The 24,312-nt window shown below is 50.4% G+C and overlaps 1 protein-coding gene across 1 annotated transcript in view; it reads right to left on the bottom strand.

Moving 5' to 3' along the window:
- Positions 1-7,761: 7,761 nt before the first annotated feature.
- The window catches only part of LOC135506576 (multiple PDZ domain protein-like), a 112,113-nt gene continuing 95,562 nt past the window's right edge, over positions 7,762-24,312 (bottom strand). The window contains exons 29-34 of the mRNA XM_064925914.1: positions 24,055-24,098; positions 22,987-23,106; positions 22,636-22,740; positions 21,564-21,667; positions 10,872-10,995; positions 7,762-8,446 (exon numbers count right to left, since the gene is read on the bottom strand). Of these exons, the coding sequence (XP_064781986.1) occupies positions 8,300-8,446; positions 10,872-10,995; positions 21,564-21,667; positions 22,636-22,740; positions 22,987-23,106; positions 24,055-24,098 (644 nt within the window). The 3' untranslated portion in view covers positions 7,762-8,299. The remainder of the gene's footprint in view (positions 8,447-10,871; positions 10,996-21,563; positions 21,668-22,635; positions 22,741-22,986; positions 23,107-24,054; positions 24,099-24,312) is intronic.

Below are 24,312 nucleotides of genomic sequence, written 5' to 3'. Positions count from 1 at the left end.
GGCTTGGAGGGAAGACCCAGAGGTCATACCGGCCCTCTCTCGCCTGCTGACCAGGTAGTTGGAGAAGGAGGCTTGGAGGGAAGACCCAGAGGTCATACCGGCCCTCTCTCGCCTGCTGACCAGGTAGTTGGAGAAGGAGGCTTGGAGGGAAGACCCAGGGTGATACCGGCCCTCTCTCGCCTGCTGACCAGGTAGTCGGAGAAGGAGGCTTGGAGGGAAGACCCAGGGTGATACCGGCCCTCTCTCGCCTGCTGACCAGGTAGTCGGAGAAGGAGGCTTGGAGGGAAGACCCAGGGTGATACCGGCCCTCTCTCGCCTGCTGACCAGGTAGTTGGAGAAGGAGTCATGGAGGGAAAGTTAACCCTGTGTTTGGGTCCTGGAAAACTACTGTGTATATCCAGACTATTATTGCAGAGCAGCTCTAACAAACCTGATTCAGCTATACTGGCCTAAAATCAAGGTATGATGATTAGTTAAATCAGGTGTGTTGGGCTGCCTGGAACAAAAGCATGCTCACATTGTAACCTACCTGTACTGTACCTGTCCAGGAACACTGTATCCTGAGGGTTTGAGGACAACGTTAGTGGGAGAGAGTCTAGGAACACTGTATTCTGAGGGTTTGAGGACAACGTTAGTGGGAGAGAGTCTAGGAACACTGTATTCCGAGGGTTTGAGGACAACGTTAGTGGGAGAGAGTCTAGGAACACTGTATTCTGAGGGTTTGAGGACAACGTTAGTGGGAGAGAGTCTAGGAACACTGTATTCTGAGGGTTTGAGGACAACGTTAGTGGGAGAGAGTCTAGGAACACTGTATCCTGAGGGTTTGAGGACAACGTTAGTGGGAGAGAGTCTAGGAACACTGTATTCTGAAGGTTTGAGGACAACGTTAGTGGGAGAGAGTCTAGGAACACTGTATTCTGAGGGTTTGAGGACAACGTTAGTGGGAGAGAGTCTAGGAACACTGTATTCTGAGGGTTTGAGGACAACGTTAGTGGGAGAGAGTCTAGGAACACTGTATTCTGAGGGTTTGAGGACAACGTTAGTGGGAGAGAGTCTAGGAACACTGTATTCTGAGGGTTTGAGGACAACGTTAGTGAGAGAGAGTCTAGGAACACTGTATTCTGAAGGTTTGAGGACAACGTTAGTGGGAGAGAGTCTAGGAACACTGTATTCTGAGGGTTTGAGGACAACGTTAGTGGGAGAGAGTCTAGGAACACTGTATTCTGAGGGTTTGAGGACAACGTTAGTGGGAGAGAGTCTAGGAACACTGTATTCTGAGGGTTTGAGGACAACGTTAGTGGGAGAGAGTCTAGGAACACTGTATTCTGAGGGTTTGAGGACAACGTTAGTGGGAGAGAGTCCAGGAACACTGTATTCTGAGGGCTTGAGGACAACGTTAGTGGGAGAGAGTCTAGGAACACTGTATTCTGAGGGTTTGAGGACAACGTTAGTGGGAGAGAGTCTAGGAACACTGTATCCTGAGGGTTTGAGGACAACGTTAGTGGGAGAGAGTCTAGGAACACTGTGAGAGCGAAATTACAAGATGATGTTATAATACTGTTGTTGCATCAAATGGTTGTTTTTGAACAATCTTATCTGTGGTCTTCTGAGTTGGGCCCTGGGGGTGATAAGGTCTGAGACAGGATGTTGCACCTATCCTGGGATACTGTATGACCCAGAGGCTCACTCCCCTCAGTCAGCTCGTCTAGGCGTGTGGTCAAAGACATGGGTTTTACTTGAGATGGGGGGTATCTGGAGCTGACAATTGATTTATGCCATAGAACGAGTTAGTGTTGCTGTACTTTGAGGTACCAGGGACGAGATCTTAGGGGGCTAACTCTGTACAATAAGAACCGTCTTCATAGCAAATGCTATCTGGCTGGGTGATACTCCTTTCTCATGTATCAAGTCTCACCACCTTGTGACCCGTTCCACACATCTGTTGTTTGTCATGTAGACTAAGGGGGTGTATCTTTACTATAAAAGGTGTTTGTCGGGGCTCTCAACGAATCATCTAAAGGTGGTTCGTCGACCAGCTTCATTATTGCAATCGATGTTATTAATACGTTTTGAATAAAGATAAAGATCCTGATTGGTGAATTGACCTTGTCTCTCCTCGTTATTGATTAGAATTTCCACGACAACCACTGTATCAAGACGGTATCAGAGGAGAACGTTAGAGGGAGACATTCCACAGTCCTCTGTAGGCATGACACACACACACATCTAGATTCACTTCATGAATAACATGGTCTTGTCTACCGGTAGTACCTCTGTTCCCCCTCGGCATGGGACGTCATAAATTTAACAGAGGGCGAGAGGAATTTGAACCTGGCTCTATCCAATTCCCCTGGATCGGGTTTGTCCCTCTTTCTGAATGAGAGAGAAGAATGAGATCGCGTTAACACAGCATCCTTTCATCCTCTAGTAACCCACACATGGCCTGTAGACGAATCCATCAACTCTTAAAGGAGAGAGAGGGAGAGGGGGAGAACAGAGAAAGAGGGGGAAGCTAAAAGGGGGAGAAAGTTGGACAGAGAGAGAAAGAGGGTGGGAGAGAGGGAGAACAGAGAAAAAGGGGGGAGAAAGTTGGACAGAGAGAGAAACAGTGGGAGAGAGGTGGACAAAGAGAGAAAGAGAGGGGGAGAACAGAGAAAGAGGGGAGAGAAAGGTGGACAGAGAGAGAAAGAGAGGGGGAGAGGGTAGAACAGAGAAAGAGGGGAGAGAAAGGTGGACAGAGAGAGAAAGAGAGTGGGAGAGGGGGAGAACAGAGAAAGCGGGAGAGCTAGAAGGGGGAGAAAGGTGGACAGAGAGAGAGAGAGAGGGAGAGGGGGAAGAACAGAGAAAGAGGGGGGGGGGGAATGTGGACAGAAAGAGTGAGTGAGTGAGAGAGAGAGAAATGTATTGTACCATACAATTCCCTCAAGTCATTAAAGATTTAGGGGGTTTAGATTTCTAAAATATTTAACAAGAACAAGGTATTTTGTTTCATTTAAAAACTGCATAACATTTTGTAAAAGCTAAATATTTCAGGCCTTCCACCCCCCCAACCTTTAACCATGTGATGTTTAGATCAGTGGCAGTGGAGGCTCTTGAGGGGAGGACTGCTCATTATAATGGCTGGAACGGAGTAAATGGAGTGACATCAAACACATGGTAACCATGGAAACCCATGGGTTTGATTTATTTGATACCATTCCACTGTTCTGCCCCAGCCATTACCACAAACCCGTCCTCCCCAATTAAGGTAACACCAACCTCCTGTAGTTTATAGTGTTCCTACTGTATGTAACCTCCTGTAGTTTAGTGTTCCTACTGTACATAACCTCCTGTAGTTTAGTGTTCCTACTCTACATAACCTCCTGTAGTTTAGTGTTCCTACTGTATTTAGCCTTCTGTAGTTTAGTGTTCCTACTGTACATAACCTCCTGTAGTTTAGTGTTCCTACTGTACATAACCTCCTGTAGTTTAGTGTTCCTACTGTACATTACCTCCTGTAGTTTAGTGTTCCTACTGTACATAACCTCCTGTAGTTTAGTGTTCCTACTGTACATTACCTCCTGTAGTTTAGTGTTCCTACTGTACATTACCTCCTGTAGTTTAGTGTTCCTACTGTACATAACCTCCTGTAGTTTAGTGTTCCTACTGTACATAACCTCCTGTAGTTTAGTGTTCCTACTGTACATAGCCTCCTGTAGTTTAGAGTGTTCCTACTGTACATAACCTCCTGTAGTTGTGTGTTCCTACTGTACAAAACCTGTAGTTTAGAGTGTTCCTACTGTACATAACCTCCTGTAGTTTAGAGTGTTCCTACTGTACATAACCTCCTGTAGTTTAGAGTGTTCCTACTGTACATAGCCTCCTGTAGTTTAGAGTGTTCCTACTGTATGTAACCTCCTGTAGTTTAGAGTGTTCCTACTGTATGTAACCTCCTGTAGTGTAGAGTGTTCCTACTAACAGGTTCTAGCAGGGAAGAACTGACTTGTCTACAGATGACATATGGAGTAACATACAGAATACAGGTATCACCTTCTCCTATACAAACACTCCTCTAAAAGGTTCTAGAAGCTAAAAGGTTCTAGATCCTAAAAGGTTCTCGCAGGGAAGAACTGAAAAACTATTGGTAAAGAGGTTCCTACAGAGAATATATAAAACACAACGAATAGATAAATAAAGTATATAACTATTGCAGTGCAGAAATTAGATACTGACCAGTCATCCATTCTATACCGATGCAAAACAGACCAGCGCCCATCATTGATTGGTTTATTCGACGATTCTTTGGTTGATAAGTACGGATCTATTCGCGTAAGACGGGTTTGTTGTTTAGCAACAAAACCGACGCGTGCACAACTATGGGGCAAAACAGACTGGGTTGCCTTAGCGTGTTGTAAACTATATATTTTTTTTTTATTGAAAACATAAATACATTTACACAATGAGCAATTGTTGTCACAAATACATCCTTACAGTTGTTGGTTAGCTAGCTAGATGATGTTTTGCTTTATTAGCACACACGTGAAATGAGTCAAAACACCTCAAAACAAGACATGGGTATCAACGAGATAGAACGAGCTGAAACGAGCCACCTACGATTCCCCACGTGGCGGCTTGTTGTCATGGTTGCTAGGTATCCGACCGTTCAGAATCATAACACCACGTGACCTTCTGCCTCATCGATGCACGTGGCATCGTCATCCAGCCTGTATATAGTATTAGTAATAGCTGTAGCTATAGTACGCTGGCAGTATATCAGTAAACTACAATACATTAAGTGTTCAGTATTAGCAGCCGAAGAGCTTAAAATACCAATATTCTATCTATACTTAGAAAATTAATGTCGTAAAACTTTAATAGTTTCTTTCTAAATTACATTCATATTAAATAATAAAACAAAAGTACAGGTTAGTACGCCTTCCTACAGGCAACATATAAAACAGAATAAATAAATGGTTAAATAACAGTCACATTAATAAATTCATGAACATGATAGAAGTATAGTTACATAATGAAATAAACCGAATCCTATTCATGTAGTTCAGGGAGCAACTAAGGAAACAGAGAGAAAGAGAGAAAAAAAGGCTCCCATTTTGAATTCTTAATTCGAATGTAAATTCTACACCTAAACGCCGATCTAAAAGATTGGAGAAGAGTCTTGGCATCTATTGCCACATTCGTTGTTGCATCATTAGAGTCTGTTAGTTAGTGATGTGAGTAGTCAGTAGTCTGGTATGATGAGGTCCATTTAGAAGGAGACAGTGATGTGAGTAGTCAGTAGTCAGGTATGATGAGGTCCATTTAGAAGGAGACAGTGATGTGAGTAGTCAGTAGTCTGGTGTGATGAGGTCCATTTAGAAGGAGACAGTGATGTGAGTAGTCAGTAGTCTGGTGTGATGAGGTCCATTTAGAAGGAGACAGTGATGTCAGTAGTCAGTAGTCTGGTATGATGAGGTCCATTTAGAAGGAGACAGTGATGTGAGTAGTCAGTAGTATGGTATGATGAGGTCCATTTAGAAGGAGACACAGTGATGTGAGTAGTCAGTAGTCTGGTGTGATGAGGTCCATTTAGAAGGAGACGGTGATGTCAGTAGTCAGGTATGATGAGGTCCATTTAGAAGGAGACAGTGATGTGAGTAGTCAGTAGTCTGGTATGATGAGGTCCATTTAGAAGGAGACAGTGATGTCAGTAGTCAGTAGTCTGGTATGATGAGGTCCATTTAGAAGGAGACAGTGATGTGAGTAGTCAGTAGTCTGGTATGATGAGGTCCATTTAGAAGGAGACAGTGATGTCAGTAGTCAGTAGTCTGGTGTGATGAGGTCCATTTAGAAGGAGACAGTGATGTGAGTAGTCAGTAGTCTGGTATGATGAGGTCCATTTAGAAGGAGACAGTGATGTCAGTAGTCAGTAGTCTGGTATGATGAGGTCCATTTAGAAGGAGACAGTGATGTCAGTAGTCAGTAGTCTGGTGTGATGAGGTCCATTTAGAAGGAGACAGTGATGTGAGTAGTCTGCTATGATGAGGTCCATTTAGAAGGAGACAGTGATGTGAGTAGTCAGTAGTCTGGTGTGATGAGGTCCATTTAGAAGGAGACACAGTGATGTCAGTAGTCAGTAGTCTGGTATGATGAGGTCCATTTAGAAGGAGACAGTGATGTGAGTAGTCAGTAGTCTGGTATGATGAGGTCCATTTAGAAGGAGACAGTGATGTCAGTAGTCTGGTATGATGAGGTCCATTTAGAAGGAGACAGTGATGTGAGTAGTCAGTAGTCTGGTATGATGAGGTCCATTTAGAAGGAGACAGTGATGTGAGTAGTCAGTAGTCTGCTATGATGAGGTCCATTTAGAAGGAGACAGTGATGTCAGTAGTCTGCTATGATGAGGTCCATTTAGAAGGAGACAGTGATGTGAGTAGTCAGTAGTCTGGTATGATGAGGTCCATTTAGAAGGAGACAGTGATGTCAGTAGTCAGTAGTCTGGTGTGATGAGGTCCATTTAGAAGGAGACAGTGATGTGAGTAGTCAGTAGTATGGTATGATGAGGTCCATTTAGAAGGAGACAGTGATGTGAGTAGTCAGTAGTCTGGTGTGATGAGGTCCATTTAGAAGGAGACAGTGATGTGAGTAGTCAGTAGTCTGGTATGATGAGGTCCATTTAGAAGGAGACACAGTGATGTGAGTAGTCAGTAGTCTGGTGTGATGAGGTCCATTTAGAAGGAGACAGTGATGTGAGTAGTCAGTAGTCTGGTATGATGAGGTCCATTTAGAAGGAGACAGTGATGTGAGTAGTCAGTAGTCTGGTATGATGAGGTCCATTTAGAAGGAGACAGTGATGTGAGTAGTCAGTAGTCTGGTGTGATGAGGTCCATTTAGAAGGAGACAGTGATGTGAGTAGTCAGTAGTCTGGTATGATGAGGTCCATTTAGAAGGAGACAGTGATGTGAGTAGTCAGTAGTCTGGTATGATGAGGTCCATTTAGAAGGAGACACAGTGATGTGAGTAGTCAGTAGTCTGGTATGATGAGGTCCATTTAGAAGGAGACACAGTGATGTGAGTAGTCAGTAGTCTGGTATGATGAGGTCCATTTAGAAGGAGACAGTGATGTGAGTAGTCAGTAGTCTGGTATGATGAGGTCCATTTAGAAGGAGACACAGTGATGTGAGTAGTCAGTAGTCTGGTATGATGAGGTCCATTTAGAAGGAGACAGTGATGTGAGTAGTCAGTAGTCTGGTGTGATGAGGTCCATTTAGAAGGAGACAGTGATGTGAGTAGTCAGTAGTCTGGTATGATGAGTCCATTTAGAAGGAGACAGTGATGTGAGGTCAGTAGTCTGGTGTGATGAGGTCCATTTAGAAGGAGACAGTGATGTGAGTAGTCAGTAGTCTGGTGTGATGAGGTCCATTTAGAAGGAGACAGTGATGTGAGTAGTCAGTAGTCTGGTATGATGAGGTCCATTTAGAAGGAGACAGTGATGTGAGTAGTCAGTAGTCTGGTGTGATGAGGTCCATTTAGAAGGAGACAGTGATGTGAGTAGTCAGTAGTCTGGTATGATGAGGTCCATTTAGAAGGAGACAGTGATGTCAGTAGTCAGTAGTCTGGTGTGATGAGGTCCATTTAGAAGGAGACAGTGATGTGAGTAGTCAGTAGTCTGGTATGATGAGGTCCATTTAGAAGGAGACAGTGATGTGAGTAGTCAGTAGTCTGGTGTGATGAGGTCCATTTAGAAGGAGACAGTGATGTGAGTAGTCTGTAGTCTGCTATGATGAGGTCCATTTAGAAGGAGACAGTGATGTCAGTAGTCAGTAGTCTGCTATGATGAGGTCCATTTAGAAGGAGACAGTGATGTGAGTAGTCAGTAGTCTGGTATGATGAGGTCCATTTAGAAGGAGACAGTGATGTGAGTAGTCAGTAGTCTGGTGTGATGAGGTCCATTTAGAAGGAGACAGTGATGTCAGTAGTCTGGTATGATGAGGTCCATATTGATGTACACAGACACATAGAAATGCATTACAGGGTTCATAGTTTTGTTTCAATGAGAACCAGTTACATCTAGAATGACATATAGAAGACATTCTTCTGTGAGAATCTTCACCTCCTTTTAGAGATAAACAGGGTCATAATTCATTAGCGCACACACCATAGCAAAACGTTTTGCAACAGAACACATAAATGAATGTTTCTTATTGAAAAATAAGTTCAGACAGTCCGTCCCTGTTTTGTCTGTTTCCTGATGAACACAACCCTGATGTAGTCTGCTGATGACATCATCAAAGGGCGACAGACAGTTGTGTGAGGACTACACTCAGGAGAGTACGGTGAGGACTACAGTTCCCTTGGTCCTCTTCAGTATGGCGACGGCGCCGGCGTGGGTGACCCCCTCCAGACTGTGACCGTTCACGGCGAGGATCTGATCCCCGCGCTGCAGCCTGCCGTCCTCAATCGCTGCTCCCTGGAGAGAGACAGATGCAGAGGGAGAGACAGATGCAGAGGGAGAGACAGATGCAGAGGGAGAGACAGATGCAGAGGGAGAGACAGATGCAGAGGGAGAGACAGATGCAGAGGGAGAGACAGATGCAGAGGGAGAGACAGATGCAGAGGGAGAGACAGATGCAGAGGGAGAGACAGATGCAGAGACAGATGCAGAGACAGATGCAGAGGGAGAGACAGATGCAGAGGGAGAGACAGATGCAGAGGGAGAGACAGATGCAGAGGGAGAGACAGATGCAGAGGGAGAGACAGATGCAGAGGGAGAGACAGATGCAGAGGGAGAGACAGATGCAGAGGGAGAGACAGATGCAGAGGGAGAGACAGATGCAGAGGGAGAGACAGATGCAGAGAGAGAGACAGATGCAGAGGGAGAGACAGAGAGACACTGCATCAATCACCACGGCATCAAACACAGCTGCATTGTTTGAGTTTCTACTGGTTGTTGCAAGACAATCGAGTAACTTTTGAGAATGATAGGTATATTGAATTGACATTGAGGACTAAAATAATGTGTTACCTTAGAGGCCTGTGAGGCCTGTGTTACCTATCTAAATGAAATAGAGGCTTGTGTTACCGTTCCAAATGAAATAGACAGTTACCTTTCTAAATGAAATAGAGGTCTGTGTTCCCGTTCTAAATGAAATAGAGGCCTGTGTTACCTTTCTCAATGAAATAGAGGCCTGTGTTACCTTTCTAAATGAAATAGAGGCTTGTGTTCCCGTTCTAAATGAAATAGAGGCCTGTGTTAACTTTCTAAATGAAATAGAGGCCTGTGTTCCCTTTCTAAATGAAATAGAGTACTGTGTTCCCTTTCTAAATTAAATAGAGGCATGTGTTACCTTTCTAAATGAAATAGAGGCCTGTGTTACCTTTCTAAATGAAATAGAGGCCTGTGTTAACTTTCTAAATGAAATAGAGGCATGTGTTACCTTTCTAAATGAAATAGAGGCCTCTGTTACCTTTCTAAATGAAATAGAGGCCTGTGTTCCCTTTCTAAATGAAATAGAGGCCTGTGTTACCGTTCTAAATGAAATAGAGGCCTGTGTTCCCTTTCTAAATGAAATAGAGGTCTGTGTTCCCTTTCTAAATGAAATAGAGGCCTGTGTTCCCTTTCTAAATGAAATAGAGGCCTCTGTTACCTTTCTAAATGAAATAGAGTCCTGTGTTCCCTTTCTAAATGAAATAGAGGCCTGTGTTCCCTTTCTAAATGAAATAGAGGCCTGTGTTCCCTTTCTAAATGAAATAGAGGCCTGTGTTCCCTTTCTAAATGAAATAGAGGCCTGTGTTCCCTTTCTAAATGAAATAGAGGCCTGTGTTCCCTTTCTAAATGAAATAGAGGCCTGTGTTCCCTTTCTAAATGAAATAGAGGCCTGTGTTCCCTTTCTAAATGAAATAGAGGCCTGTGTTCCCGTTCTAAATGAAATAGAGGTCTGTGTTCCCTTTCTAAATGAAATAGAGTCCTGTGTTCCCTTTCTAAATGAAATAGAGGCCTGTGTTCCCTTTCTAAATGAAATAGAGGCATGTTTTACCTTTCTAAATGAAATAGAGGCCTGTGTTCCCTTTCTAAATGAAAAAGAGGCCTGTGTTACCTTTCTAAATGAAATAGAGGCATGTGTTACCTTTCTAAATGAAATAGAGGCCTGTGTTCCCTTTCTAAATGAAATAGAGGCCTGTGTTAACTTTCTAAATGAAATAGAGGCCTGTGTTCCCTTTCTAAATGAAATAGAGGCCTGTGTTACCGTTCTAAATGAAATAGAGGCCTGTGTTCCCTTTCTAAATGAAATAGAGGCCTGTGTTACCGTTCTAAATGAAATAGAGGCCTGTGTTCCCTTTCTAAATGAAATAGAGGCCTGTGTTACCGTTCTAAATGAAATAGAGGCCTGTGTTCCCTTTCTAAATGAAATAGAGGCCTGTGTTCCCTTTCTAAATGAAATAGAGGCCTGTGTTCCCTTTTAAATGAAATAGAGGCCTGTGTTCCCTCTCTAAATGAAATAGAGGTCTGTGTTACCGTTCCAAATGAAATAGAGTCCTGTGTTCCCTTTCTAAATGAAATAGAGGCCTGTGTTCCCTTTCTAAATGAAATAGAGGCCTGTGTTCCCTCTCTAAATGAAATAGAGACCTGTGTTCCCTTTTAAATGAAATAGAGGCCTGTGTTCCCTTTCTAAATGAAATAGAGGCCTGTGTTACCGTTCTAAATGAAATAGAGGCCTGTGTTCCCTCTCTAAATGAAATAGAGGCATGTGTTCCCTTTCTAAATGAAATAGAGGCCTGTGTTCCCTTTCTAAATGAAATAGAGGCCTGTGTTCCCTCTCTAAATGAAATAGAGGCCTGTGTTACCGTTCCAAATGAAATAGACAGTTACCTTTCTAAATGAAATAGACAGTTACCTTTCCGAAGACAGTTTTGACGTAGATGGGCAGGTCTCCGTGGGGACTGCTGAACCCTCCTACTATACTGAAGCCTAGACCCAGAGCTCCTCTGTCCAGACTGATGGTTCTATAAAACTGGGGACTGTAGGAGATGTAACAACAACAACAGGTCAGATTTGCAGTTCTCTATCTGAAATGATGTGTAGCAACGGCTCATACCAAACATTTGCATTTGTGAAAAGTTTTTAAAAAACTGTCTGCATTGACCATTTACTATAACAGCATTGATTAAATAAGTGTTAAAATATTGCTATACGGTGGCCCTGAGGGGCAAAATAGTTGAGAATCAATGTGCCTTAGAGCTAAACATTTATAAACAGCAGTACATTACCACCTCATGTTGTTGTGAAGGGTAGCTGATCCTGTGGAGAGGATACCGACATCCCCCCTCTACCTGACCCTGTCCTCAGCCTCCTCTACCTACTCTCCCTGACCCTGTCCTCAGCCTCCTCTACCTACTCTCCCTGACCCTGTCCTCTACCTACTCTACCTGGCCCTGTCCTCAGCCTCCTCTACCTACTCTCCCTGACCCTGTCCTCAGCCTCCTCTACCTACTCTCCCTGACCCTGTCCTCAGCCTCCTCTACCTACTCTACCTGACCCTGTCCTCAGCCTCCTCTACCTCCTCTCCCTGACCCTGTCCTCAGCCTCCTCTACCTACTCTACCTGACCCTGTCCTCAGCCTCCTCTACCTCCTCTCCCTGACCCTGTCCTCAGCCTCCTCTACCTACTCTACCTGACCCTGTCCTCAGCCTCCTCTACCTACTCTACCTGACCCTGTCCTCAGCCTCCTCTACCTACTCTACCTGACCCTGTCCTCAGCCTCCTCTACCTACTCTACCTGACCCTGTCCTCAGCCTTCTCTACCTACTCTACCTGTCCTCAGCCTCCTCTACCGACATCCCCCCTCTACCTGGCCCTGTCCTCAGCCTCCTCTACCTACTCTCCCTGTCCTCAGCCTCCTCTACCTACTCTCCCTGACCCTGTCCTCAGCCTCCTCTACCTACTCTCCCTGACCCTGTCCTCAGCCTCCTCTACCTACTCTACCTGACCCTGTCCTCAGCCTCCTCTACCTCCTCTCCCTGACCCTGTCCTCAGCCTCCTCTACCTACTCTACCTGACCCTGTCCTCAGCCTCCTCTACCTCCTCTCCCTGACCCTGTCCTCAGCCTCCTCTACCTACTCTACCTGACCCTGTCCTCAGCCTCCTCTACCTCCTCTCCCTGACCCTGTCCTCAGCCTCCTCTACCTACTCTACCTGACCCTGTCCTCAGCCTCCTCTACCTACTCTACCTGACCCTGTCCTCAGCCTCCTCTACCTACTCTACCTGACCCTGTCCTCAGCCTCCTCTACCTACTCTACCTGACCTCAGCCTCCTCTACCTACTCTCCCTGTCCTCAGCCTCCTCTACCTACTCTCCCTGTCCTCAGCCTCCTCTACCTGACCCTGTCCTCAGCCTCCTCTACCTACTCTACCTGGCCCTGTCCTCAGCCTCCTCTACCTACTCTACCTGACCCTGTCCTCAGCCTCCTCTACCTACTCTACCTGACCCTGTCCTCAGCCTCCTCTACCTACTCTACCTGACCCTGTCCTCAGCCTCCTCTACCTACTCCCCCTCTACCTGACCCTGTCCTCAGCCTCCTCTACCTACTCTACCTGACCCTGTCCTCAGCCTCCTCTACCTACTCTACCTCTACCTGACCCTGTCCTCAGCCTCCTCTACCTACTCTCCCTGGCCCTGTCCTCAGCCTCCTCTACCTACTCTACCTCTACCTGACCCTATCCTCAGCCTCCTCTACCTACTCTCCCTGACCCTGTCCTCAGCCTCCTCTACCTACTCTCCCTGACCCTGTCCTCAGCCTCCTCTACCTACTCTACCTGTCCTCAGCCTCCTCTACCTACTCTCCCTGACCCTGTCCTCAGCCTCCTCTACCTACTCTCCCTGTCCTCAGCCTCCTCTACCTACTCTACCTGTCCTCAGCCTCCTCTACCTACTCTACCTGTCCTCAGCCTCCTCTACCTACTCTACCTGTCCTCAGCCTCCTCTACCTACTCTCCCTGACCCTGTCCTCAGCCTCCTCTACCTACTCTCCCTGACCCTGTCCTCAGCCTCCTCTACCTACTCTACCTGTCCTCAGCCTCCTCTACCTACTCTCCCTGACCCTGTCCTCAGCCTCCTCTACCTACTCTCCCTGTCCTCAGCCTCCTCTACCTACTCTACCTGTCCTCAGCCTCCTCTACCTACTCTCCCTCTATCTGACCCTGTCCTCAGCCTCCTCTACCTACTCTCCCTGACCCTGTCCTCAGCCTCCTCTACCTACTCTCCCTGACACTGTCCTCAGCCTCCCCTACCTACTCTACTCCCCCTGTCCTCAGCCTCCTCTATCTGACCCTGTCCTCAGCCTCCTCTACCTACTCTCCATGACCCTGTCCTCAGCCTCCCCTACCTACTCTACTCCCCCTGTCCTCAGCCTCCTCTACCTACTCTACCTGACCCTGTCCACAGCCTCCTCTACCTACTCTCCCTGACCCTGTCCTCAGCCTCCTCTACCTACTCTACCTGACCCTGTCCTCAGCCTCCTCTACCTACTCTACCTGACCCTGTCCTCAGCCTCCTCTACCTACTCTACCTGACCCTGTCCTCAGCCTCCTCTACCTACTCTACCTGACCCTGTCCTCAGCCTCCTCTACCTACTCTCCCTCTCCCTGACCCTGTCCTCAGCCTCCTCTACCTACTCTACCTGACCCTGTCCTCAGCCTCCTCTACCTACTCTCCCTGTCCTCAGCCTCCTCTACCTACTCTCCCTGTCCTCAGCCTCCTCTACCTACTCTCCCTGACCCTGTCCTCAGCCTCCTCTACCTACTCTCCCTGTCCTCAGCCTCCTCTACCTACTCTCCCTGACCCTGTCCTCAGCCTCCTCTACCTACTCTCCCTGTCCTCAGCCTCCTCTACCTACTCTACCTGACCCTGTCCTCAGCCTCCTCTACCTACTCTCCCTGACCCTGTCCTCAGCCTCCTCTACCTACTCTACCTGACCCTGTCCTCAGCCTCCTCTACCTACTCTACCTGACCCTGTCCTCAGCCTCCTCTACCTACTCTACCTGTCCTCAGCCTCCTCTACCTACTCTACCTGACCCTGTCCTCAGCCTCCTCTACCTACTCTACCTGTCCTCAGCCTCCTCTACCTACTCTCCCTGTCCCTGTCCTCAGCCTCCTCTACCTGGCCCTGTCCTCAGCCTCCTCTACCTGGCCCTGTCCTCAGCCTCCTCTACCTACTCTACCTGGCCCTGTCCTCAGCCTCCTCTACCGACATCCCCCCTCTACCTGACCCTGTCCTCAGCCTCCTCTACCTGACCCTGTCCTCAGCCTCCTCTACCTGGCCCTGTCCTCAGCCTCCTCTACCTACTCTACCTGGCCCTGTCCTCAGCCTCCTCTACCGACTCTCCCTCTACCTGACCCTGTCCTCAGCCTCCTCTACCTACTCTACCTGTCCTCAGCCTCCTCTACCTACTCTCCCTGACCCTGTCCTCAGCCTCCTCTACCTACTCTACCTGGCCCTGTCCTCAGCCTCCTCTACCGACATCCCCCCTCTACCTGACCCTGTCCTCAGCCTCCTCTACCTACTCTCCCTCTCCCTGTCCTCAGCCTCCTCTACCTGACCCTGTCCTCAGCCTCCTCTACCTACTCTCCCTGTCCTCAGCCTCCTCTACCTGACCCTGTCATCAGCCTCCTCTACCTACTCTCCCTCTCCCTCTCCCTGTCCTCAGCCTCCTCTACCTACTCTACCTGGCCCTGTCCTCAGCCTCCTCTACCTACTCTACCTGACCCTGTCCTCAGCCTCCTCTACCTACTCTCCCTATCCTCAGCCTCCTCTACCTACTCTCCCTGACCCTGTCCTCAGCCTCCTCTACCTACTCTACCTGACCCTGTCCTCAGCCTCCTCTACCTACTCTACCTGGCCCTGTCCTCAGCCTCCTCTACCTACTCTACCTGGCCCTGTCCTCAGCCTCCTCTACCGACATCCCCCCTCTACCTGACCCTGTCCTCAGCCTCCTCTACCTGACCCTGTCCTCAGCCTCCTCTACCTGGCCCTGTCCTCAGCCTCCTCTACCTACTCTACCTGGCCCTGTCCTCAGCCTCCTCTACCGACATCCCCCCTCTACCTGACCCTGTCCTCAGCCTCCTCTACCTACTCTACCTGTCCTCAGCCTCCTCTACCTACTCTCCCTGACCCTGTCCTCAGCCTCCTCTACCTACTCTACCTGGCCCTGTCCTCAGCCTCCTCTACCGACATCCCCCCTCTACCTGACCCTGTCCTCAGCCTCCTCTACCTACTCTCCCTCTCCCTGTCCTCAGCCTCCTCTACCTGACCCTGTCCTCAGCCTCCTCTACCTACTCTCCCTGTCCTCAGCCTCCTCTACCTACTCTACCTGACCCTGTCCTCAGCCTCCTCTACCTACTCTACCTGTCCTCAGCCTCCTCTACCTACTCTCCCTCTCCCTCTCCCTGTCCTCAGCCTCCTCTACCTACTCTACCTGGCCCTGTCCTCAGCCTCCTCTACCTACTCTACCTGACCCTGTCCTCAGCCTCCTCTACCTACTCTCCCTATCCTCAGCCTCCTCTACCTACTCTCCCTGACCCTGTCCTCAGCCTCCTCTACCTACTCTACCTGACCCTGTCCTCAGCCTCCTCTACCTACTCTACCTGGCCCTGTCCTCAGCCTCCTCTACCTACTCTACCTGACCCTGTCCTCAGCCTCCTCTACCTACTCTCCCTATCCTCAGCCTCCTCTACCTACTCTCCCTGACCCTGTCCTCAGCCTCCTCTACCTACTCTACCTGACCCTGTCCTCAGCCTCCTCTACCTACTCTACCTGACCCTGTCCTCAGCCTCCTCTACCTACTCTCCCTCTCCCTCTCCCTCTCCCTGTCCTCAGCCTCCTCTACCTGGCCCTGTCCTCAGCCTCCTCTACCTACTCCCCCTCTACCTGACCCTGTCCTCAGCCTCCTCTACCTACTCTCCCTGTCCTCAGCCTCCTCTACCTACTCTACCTGTCCTCAGCCTCCTCTACCTACTCCCCCTCTACCTGACCCTGTCCTCAGCCTCCTCTACCTACTCTCCCTGTCCTCAGCCTCCTCTACCTACTCTCCCTGTCCTCAGCCTCCTCTACCTACTCTCCCTCTCCCTGGTCCTGTCCTCAGCCTCCTCTACCTACTCTCCCTCTCCCTGGTCCTGTCCTCAGCCTCCTCTACCTACTCTCCCTGTCCTCAGCCTCCTCTACCTACTCTCCCTCTCCCTCTCCCTGTCCTCAGCCTCCTCTACCTACTCTCCCTCTCCCTGACCCTGTCCTCAGCCTCCTCTACCTACTCTCCCTCTCCCTGTCCTCAGCCTCCTCTACCTACTCTCCCTCTCCCTGTCCTCAGCCTCCTCTACCTACTCTCCCTCTCACCGTCCTCAGCCTACTCTAACTCCTCTCCCTCTCCCTCTCCCTATCCTCAGCCTCCTCTACCTACTCTCCCTGGCCCTGTCCTCAGCCTCCTCTACCTAACTCTCCCTCTCCCTGTCCTCAGCCTCCTCTACCTACTCTCCCTCTCCCTGGCCCTGTCCTCAGCCTCCTCTACCTACTCTCCCTCTCCCTGGCCCTGTCCTCAGCCTCCTCTACCTACTCTCCCTGTCCTCAGCCTCCTCTACCTACTCTACCTGACCCTGTCCTCAGCCTCCTCTACCTACTCTCCCTGACCCTGTCCTCAGCCTCCTCTACCTACTCTACCTGACCCTGTCCTCAGCCTCCTCTACCTACTCTCCCTGTCCTCAGCCTCCTCTACCTACTCTACCTGACCCTGTCCTCAGCCTCCTCTACCTACTCTCCCTGTCCTCAGCCTCCTCTACCTACTCTCCCTGACCCTGTCCTCAGCCTCCTCTACCTCCTCTCCCTGTCCTCAGCCTCCTCTACCTACTCTCCCTATCCTCAGCCTCCTCTACCTACTCTCCCTGACCCTGTCCTCAGCCTCCTCTACCTACTCTACCTGACCCTGTCCTCAGCCTCCTCTACCTACTCTACCTGACCCTGTCCTCAGCCTCCTCTACCTACTCTCCCTCTCCCTCTCCCTGTCCTCAGCCTCCTCTACCTGGCCCTGTCCTCAGCCTCCTCTACCTACTCTACCTGGCCCTGTCCTCAGCCTCCTCTACCTACTCCCCCTCTACCTGACCCTGTCCTCAGCCTCCTCTACCTACTCTCCCTGTCCTCAGCCTCCTCTACCTACTCTACCTGTCCTCAGCCTCCTCTACCTACTCCCCCTCTACCTGACCCTGTCCTCAGCCTCCTCTACCTACTCTCCCTGTCCTCAGCCTCCTCTACCTACTCTACCTGGCCCTGTCCTCAGCCTCCTCTACCTACTCCCCCTCTACCTGACCCTGTCCTCAGCCTCCTCTACCTACTCTCCCTGTCCTCAGCCTCCTCTACCTACTCTACCTGTCCTCAGCCTCCTCTACCTACTCCCCCTCTACCTGACCCTGTCCTCAGCCTCCTCTACCTACTCTCCCTGTCCTCAGCCTCCTCTACCTACTCTCCCTCTCCCTGGTCCTGTCCTCAGCCTCCTCTACCTACTCTCCCTCTCCCTGTCCTCAGCCTCCTCTACCTACTCTCCCTCTCCCTGTCCTCAGCCTCCTCTACCTACTCTCCCTCTCCCTGTCCTCAGCCTCCTCTAACTCCTCTCCCTCTCCCTCTCCCTATCCTCAGCCTCCTCTACCTACTCTCCCTGGCCCTGTCCTCAGCCTCCTCTACCTAACTCTCCCTCTCCCTGTCCTCAGCCTCCTCTACCTACTCTCCCTCTCCCTGGCCCTGTCCTCAGCCTCCTCTACCTACTCTCCCTCTCCCTGGCCCTGTCCTCAGCCTCCTCTACCTACTCTCCCTGTCCTCAGCCTCCTCTACCTACTCTCCCTGTCCTCAGCCTCCTCTACCTACTCTCCCTGTCCTCAGCCTCCTCTACCTACTCTCCCTCTCCCTCTCCCTGTCCTCAGACTCCTCTACCTACTCTCCCTCTCCCTGGCCCTGTCCTCAGCCTCCTCTACCTACTCTCCCTCTCCCTGGCAATGTCCTCAGCCTCCTCTACCTACTCTCCCTGACCCTGTCCTCAGCCACCTCTACCTACTCTCCCTGTCCCTGTCCTCTGCCTCCTCTACCTACTCTCCCTCTCCCTGTCCTCAGCCTCCTCTAACTCCTCTCCCTCTCCCTATCCTCAGCCTCCTCTACCTACTCTCCCTGGCCCTGTCCTCAGCCTCCTCTATCTACTCTCCCTCTCCCTGTCCTCAGCCTCCTCTACCTAACTCTCCCTATCCTCAGCCTCCTCTATCTACTCTCCCTCTCCCTGTCCTCAGCCTCCTCTACCTACTCTCCCTGTCCTCAGCCTCCTCTACCTACTCTCCCTATCCCTCTCCTCAGCCTCCTCTACCTACTCTCCCTCTCCCTGGCCCTGTCCTCAGCCTCCTCTACCTACTCTCCCTCTCCCTGGCAATGTCCTCAGCCTCCTCTACCTACTCTCCCTGACCCTGTCCTCAGCCACCTCTACCTACTCTCCCTGTCCCTGTCCTCTGCCTCCTCTACCTACTCTCCCTGACCCTGTCCTCAGCCTCCTCTAACTCCTCTCCCTCTCCCTATCCTCAGCCTTCTCTACCTACTCTCCCTCTCCCTGTCCTCAGCCTCCTCTAACTCCTCTCCCTCTCCCTATCCTCAGCCTCCTCTACCTACTCTCCCTGGCCCTGTCCTCAGCCTCCTCTACCTACTCTCCCTCTCCCTATCCTCAGCCTCCTCTCCCTCTCCCTGTCCTCAGCCTCCTCTAACTCCTCTCCCTCTCCCTGTCCTCAGCCTCCTCTAACTCCTCTCCCTCTCCCTGTCCTCAGCCTCCTCTAACTCCTCTCCCTCTCCCTGTCCTCAGCCTCCTCTACCTACTCTACCTGACCCTGTCCTCAGCCTCCTCTACCTACTCTACCTGACCCTGTCCTCAGCCTCCTCTATCTACTCTCCCTCTCCCTGTCCTCAGCCTCCTCCCCCTCCCCCTCTCCCTATCCTCAGCCTCCTCCCCCTCTCCCTCTCACTGTCCTCAGCCTCCTCTCCCTCTCCCTGTCCTCAGCCTCCTCCCCCTCTCCCTCTCCCTGTCCTCAGCCTCCTCCCCCTCTCCCTGTCCTCAGATTCCTCCCCCTCTCACTATCCTCAGCCTCCTCCCCTATCCCTCTCCCTGTCCTCAGCCTCCTCCCCCTCTCCCTCTCCCTGTCCTCAGCCTCCTCCCCCTCTCCCTGTCCTCAGCCTCCTCCCCCTCTCCCTATCCTCAGCCTCCTCCCCCTCTCCCTGTCCTCAGCCTCCTCCCCCTCTTCCTCTCCCTGTCCTCAGCCTCCTCCCCCTCTCCCTATCCTCAGCCTCCTCCCCCTCCCCCTCTCCCTGTCCTCAGCCTCCTCCCCCTCTCCCTGTCCTCAGCCTCCGCCCCCTCTCCCTATCCTCAGCCTCCCCCCTCCCCCTCTTCCTGTCCTCAGCCTCCTCCCCCTCTCCCTGTCCTCAGCCTCCTCCCCCTCTCCCTGTCCTCAGCCTCCTCCCCCTCTCCCTGTCCTCAGCCTCCTCCCCCTCTCCCTGTCCTCAGCCTCCCCCCTCCCCCTCTCCCTGTCCTCAGCCTCCTCCCCCTCTCCCTGTCCTCAGCCTCCCCCCTCCCCCTCTCCCTGTCCTCAGCCTCCTCCCCCTCTCCCTGTCCTCAGCCTCCCCCCTCCCCCTCTCCCTGTCCTCAGCCTCCCCCCTCCCCCTCTCCCTGTCCTCAGCCTCCTCCCCCTCTCCCTGTCCTCAGCCTCCCCCTCCCCCTCTCCCTGTCCTCAGCCTCCTCCCCCTCTCCCTGTCCTCAGCCTCCCCCCTCCCCCTCTCCCTGTCCTCAGCCTCCTCTACCTACTCTCCCTATCCTCAGCCTCCTCTACCTACTCTCCCTCTCCCTGTCCTCAGCCTCCTCTACCTACTCCCCCTCTCCCTGTCCTCAGCCTCCTCTACCTACTCTCCCTCTCCCTGTCCTCAGCCTCCTCTACCTACTCCCCCTCTCCCTGTCCTCAGCCTCCTCTACCTACTCTCCCTATCCTCAGCCTCCTCTACCTACTCTCCCTCTCCCTGTCCTCAGCCTCCTCTACCTACTCCCCCTCTCCCTGTCCTCAGCCTCCTCTACCTACTCTCCCTCTCCCTGTCCTCAGCCTCCTCTACCTACTCCCCCTCTCCCTGTCCTCAGCCTCCTCTACCTACTCTCCCTATCCTCAGCCTCCTCTACCTACTCTCCCTCTCCCTGTCCTCAGCCTCCTCTACCTACTCCCCCTCTCCCTGTCCTCAGCCTCCTCTACCTACTCCCCCTCTCCCTCTCCTCAGCCTCCTCTACCTACTCTCCCTCTCCCTGTCCTCAGCCTCCTCTACCTACTCCCCCTCTCCCTCTCCTCAGCCTCCTCTACCTACTCTCCCTCTCCCTGGCCCTGTCCTCAGCCTCCTCTCTCTACTCTCCCTGTCCTCAGCCTCCTCTATCTACTCTCCCTCTCCCTGGCCCTGTCCTCAGCCTCCTCTCTCTACCTCTCCCTGTCCTCAGCCTCCTCTACCTACTCTCGCTCTCCCTGTCCTCAGCCTCCTCTACCTACTCTCCCTCTCCCTGACCTCAGCCTCCTCTACCTACTCTCCCTCTCCCTGTCCTCAGCCTCCTCCCCCTCTCCCTCTCCCTGTCCTCAGCCTCCTCCCCCTCTCCCTGTCCTCAGCCTCCTCCCCCTCTCCCTGTCCTCAGCCTCCTCCCCCTCTCCTCAGCCTCCTCCCCCTCTCCTCAGCCTCCTCCCCCTCTCCTCAGCCTCCTCCCCCTCTCCTCAGCCTCCTCCCCCTCTCCCTGTCCTCAGCCTCCTCCCCCTCTCCCTGTCCTCAGCCTCCTCCCCCTCTCCCTGTCCTCAGCCTCCTCCCCCTCTCCCTGTCCTCAGCCTCCTCCCCCTCTCCCTGTCCTCAGCCTCCTCCCCCTCTCCTCAGCCTCCTCCCCCTCTCCCTGTCCTCAGCCTCCTCTCCCTCTGCCTGTCCTCAGCCTCCTCCCCCTCTCCCTGTCCTCAGCCTCCTCCCCCTCTCCCTGTCCTTAGATTCCTCCCCCTCTCCCTCTCCCTGTCCTCAGCCTCCTCCCCCTCTCCCTGTCCTCAGCCTCCTCTCCCTCTCCCTGTCCTCAGCCTCCTCCCCCTCTCCCTGTCCTTAGATTCCTCCCCCTCTCCCTCTCCCTGTCCTCAGCCTCCTCCCCCTCTCCCTGTCCTCTGCCTCCTCCCCCTCTCCCTGTCCTCAGCCTCCTCCCCCTCTCCCTGTCCTCAGCCTCCTCCCCCTCTCCCTGTCCTCAGCCTCCTCTCCCTCTCCCTGTCCTCAGCCTCCTCCCCCTCTCCCTGTCCTCAGCCTCCTCCCCCTCTCCCTGTCCTCAGCCTCCTCTCCCTCTCCCTGTCCTCTGCCTCCTCCCCCTCTCCCTGTCCTCAGCCTCCTCCCCCTCTCCCTGTCCTCTGCCTCCTCCCCCTCTCCCTGTCCTCAGCCTCCTCCCCCTCTCCCTGTCCTCAGCCTCCTCCCCCTCTCCCTGTCCTCAGCCTCCTCTACCTTCTCCCTCTTTATAACATGCGATAGCAGCAGAGTCCTACCTCATGTTGTTGTGTGGGGTAGCTGATCCTGTGGAGGGGAGCCCTGCATCCCTCTGACCCTGTCCTCCTCCACAGTCCTCATCCACAGACCCCGTAGTCAGCACCTGAAGAACAACGAGACGTTATTCATCCATATTGAAACGGTGCCTTCTGCTGTACATTTAACATTTAAGTCTTCTGCCTTCTGCTGTACCCCTCTGAAACACACATATAGACATTGGGTTGGAGAGAGACTGGAGCAGTAGACAACCACAGTGTAGAGACTGGAGCAGTAGACAACCACAGTGTAGAGACTGGAGCAGTAGACAACCACAGTGTAGAGACTGGAGCAGTAGACAACCACAGTGTAGAGACTGGAGCAGTAGACAACCACAGTGTAGAGACTGGAGCAGTAGACAACCACAGTGTAGAGACTGGAGCAGTAGACAACCACAGTGTAGAGACTGGAGCAGTAGACAACCACAGTGTAGAGACTGGAGCAGTAGACAACCACAGTGTAGAGACTGGAGCAGTAGACAACCACAGTGTAGAGACTGGAGCAGTAGACAACCACAGTGTAGAGACTGGAGCAGTAGACAACCACAGTGTAGAGACTGGAGCAGTAGACAACCACAGTGTAGAGACTGTAGCAGTAGACAACCACAGTGTAGAGACTGGAGCAGTAGACAACCACAGTGTAGAGACTGGAGCAGTAGACAACCACAGTGTAGAGACTGGAGCAGTAGACAACCACAGTGTAGAGACTGGAGCAGTAGACAACCACAGTGTAGAGACTGGAGCAGTAGACAGCCACAGTGTAGAGACTGGAGCAGTAGACAACCACAGTGCAGAGACTGGAGCAGTAGACAACCACAGTGTAGAGACTGGAGCAGTAGACAACCACAGTGTAGAGACTGGAGCAGTGGACAACCACAGTGTGGTGTGGTGTGGTGTGTGTGTGTGTGTGATGGTGTGTGTGTGTGTGTGTGTGTGTGTGTGTGTGTGTGTGTGTGTGTGTGTGTGTGTGTGTGTGTGTGTGTGTGTGTGTGTGTGTGTGTGTGTGTGTGTGTGTGTGTGTGTGTGTGTGTGTCACCTGTAGGGTGATGGTCCCACTGATGGACTTCAGCAAATCTCCAGCTTGGACGTGGCTCATCCCCTCAGTGGAGACATCATTAATACTCACCATGAAGTCTCCTACCTGAGAGAAGGAAGAGAGGGGGAGTGAGAAAGAGAAAGAGAGAGAGAAGGGGGAAGGGAGAATGAAGAGAGGTTGAGTGAGAAAGAGAAAGAGAGAGAGAAGGGGGAGGGGAGAAGGAAGAGAGGGGGAGTGAGAGGAGGGGGAGTGAGAAAGAGAAAGAGAGAGAGAGAGAGAGAGAGAGAGAGAGAGAGAGAGAGAGAGAGGGAGTTTGAAAGCACACACACACATACACACAGAGAGACTTACATAGATTTGGTGTGACCTGGCAGCCAGTCCAGCAGGGTCCATAGTAGAGATGAAGAGAGGTACGTCTCCATGAGAACCAACCCCACCAGCTACACTCAGACCCAGAGAGTCACACGGACCCTGGAGTAAACACAACATATAGACTCTACCACCATATATATTACATATAACAACATACTCTACAACCATATATATTACATATAACAACATATATATTCCATATAACAACATATATATTACATATAACAACATATATATTCCATATAACAACCATATATATTACATATAACACCATATATATTACATATAACAACATATATATTACATATAACAACATATATATTACATATAACAACATATATATTACATATAACAACCATATATATTACATATAACAACATATATATTACATATAACAACACATATATTACATATAACAACATATATATTACATATAACAACATATATACTACATATAACAACATATATAGTACATATAACAACATATATATTACATATAACAACATATATACTACATATAACAACATATATACTACATATAACAACATATATATTACATGTAACAACATATATATTACATGTAACAACATATATATTACATATAACAACATACTCTACAGCCATATATATTACATATAACAACATATATATTACACATAACAACATATATATTACATATAACAACATATATATTACATATAACAACATATATATTACATATAACAACATATATATTACATATAACAACATATATACTACATATAACAACATATATATTACATATAACAACATATATACTACATATAACAACATATATATTACATATAACAACATATATATTACATATAACAACATATATATTACATATAACAACATATATATTACATATAACAACATATATATTACATATAACAACATATATATTACATATAACAAGATATATATTTCATATAACAACAGAGACTCTACCAACCATATATATTCCAGCTTTGCTCAGCATTTGCTCTGATAGGAAATGACACAAACCCAACGTAGTGTGTATCCCACCTTATGCATGACCACTGTCCTTATCTCATGGTGGTCTTCCACTGCTGTGGGGGGAAATAGCATTTATTACTGAAAAGGATGTTTTGGGTGTACACTTTTTCCTGCCCATTCAATGAGTTTACAGCGTCGGAACTAATGTGTCTACTATGAGATCGAGTTACAAACCAGACATCCCATAATTCACAGAGTGAATCTCTTACATTCCCCTCATCTCCTCTCTGGCGCCTCTCTGTCTCCCTCTGGTGGCTAAACTTTTTT

Source organism: Oncorhynchus masou, chromosome 20 (assembly GCF_036934945.1).
Source record: "Oncorhynchus masou masou isolate Uvic2021 chromosome 20, UVic_Omas_1.1, whole genome shotgun sequence".
Classification (NCBI taxonomy): domain Eukaryota; kingdom Metazoa; phylum Chordata; class Actinopteri; order Salmoniformes; family Salmonidae; genus Oncorhynchus; species Oncorhynchus masou.
Note: the sequence above shows the minus strand (reverse complement) of the source record. Positions and strands in the feature narration are given on the sequence as shown.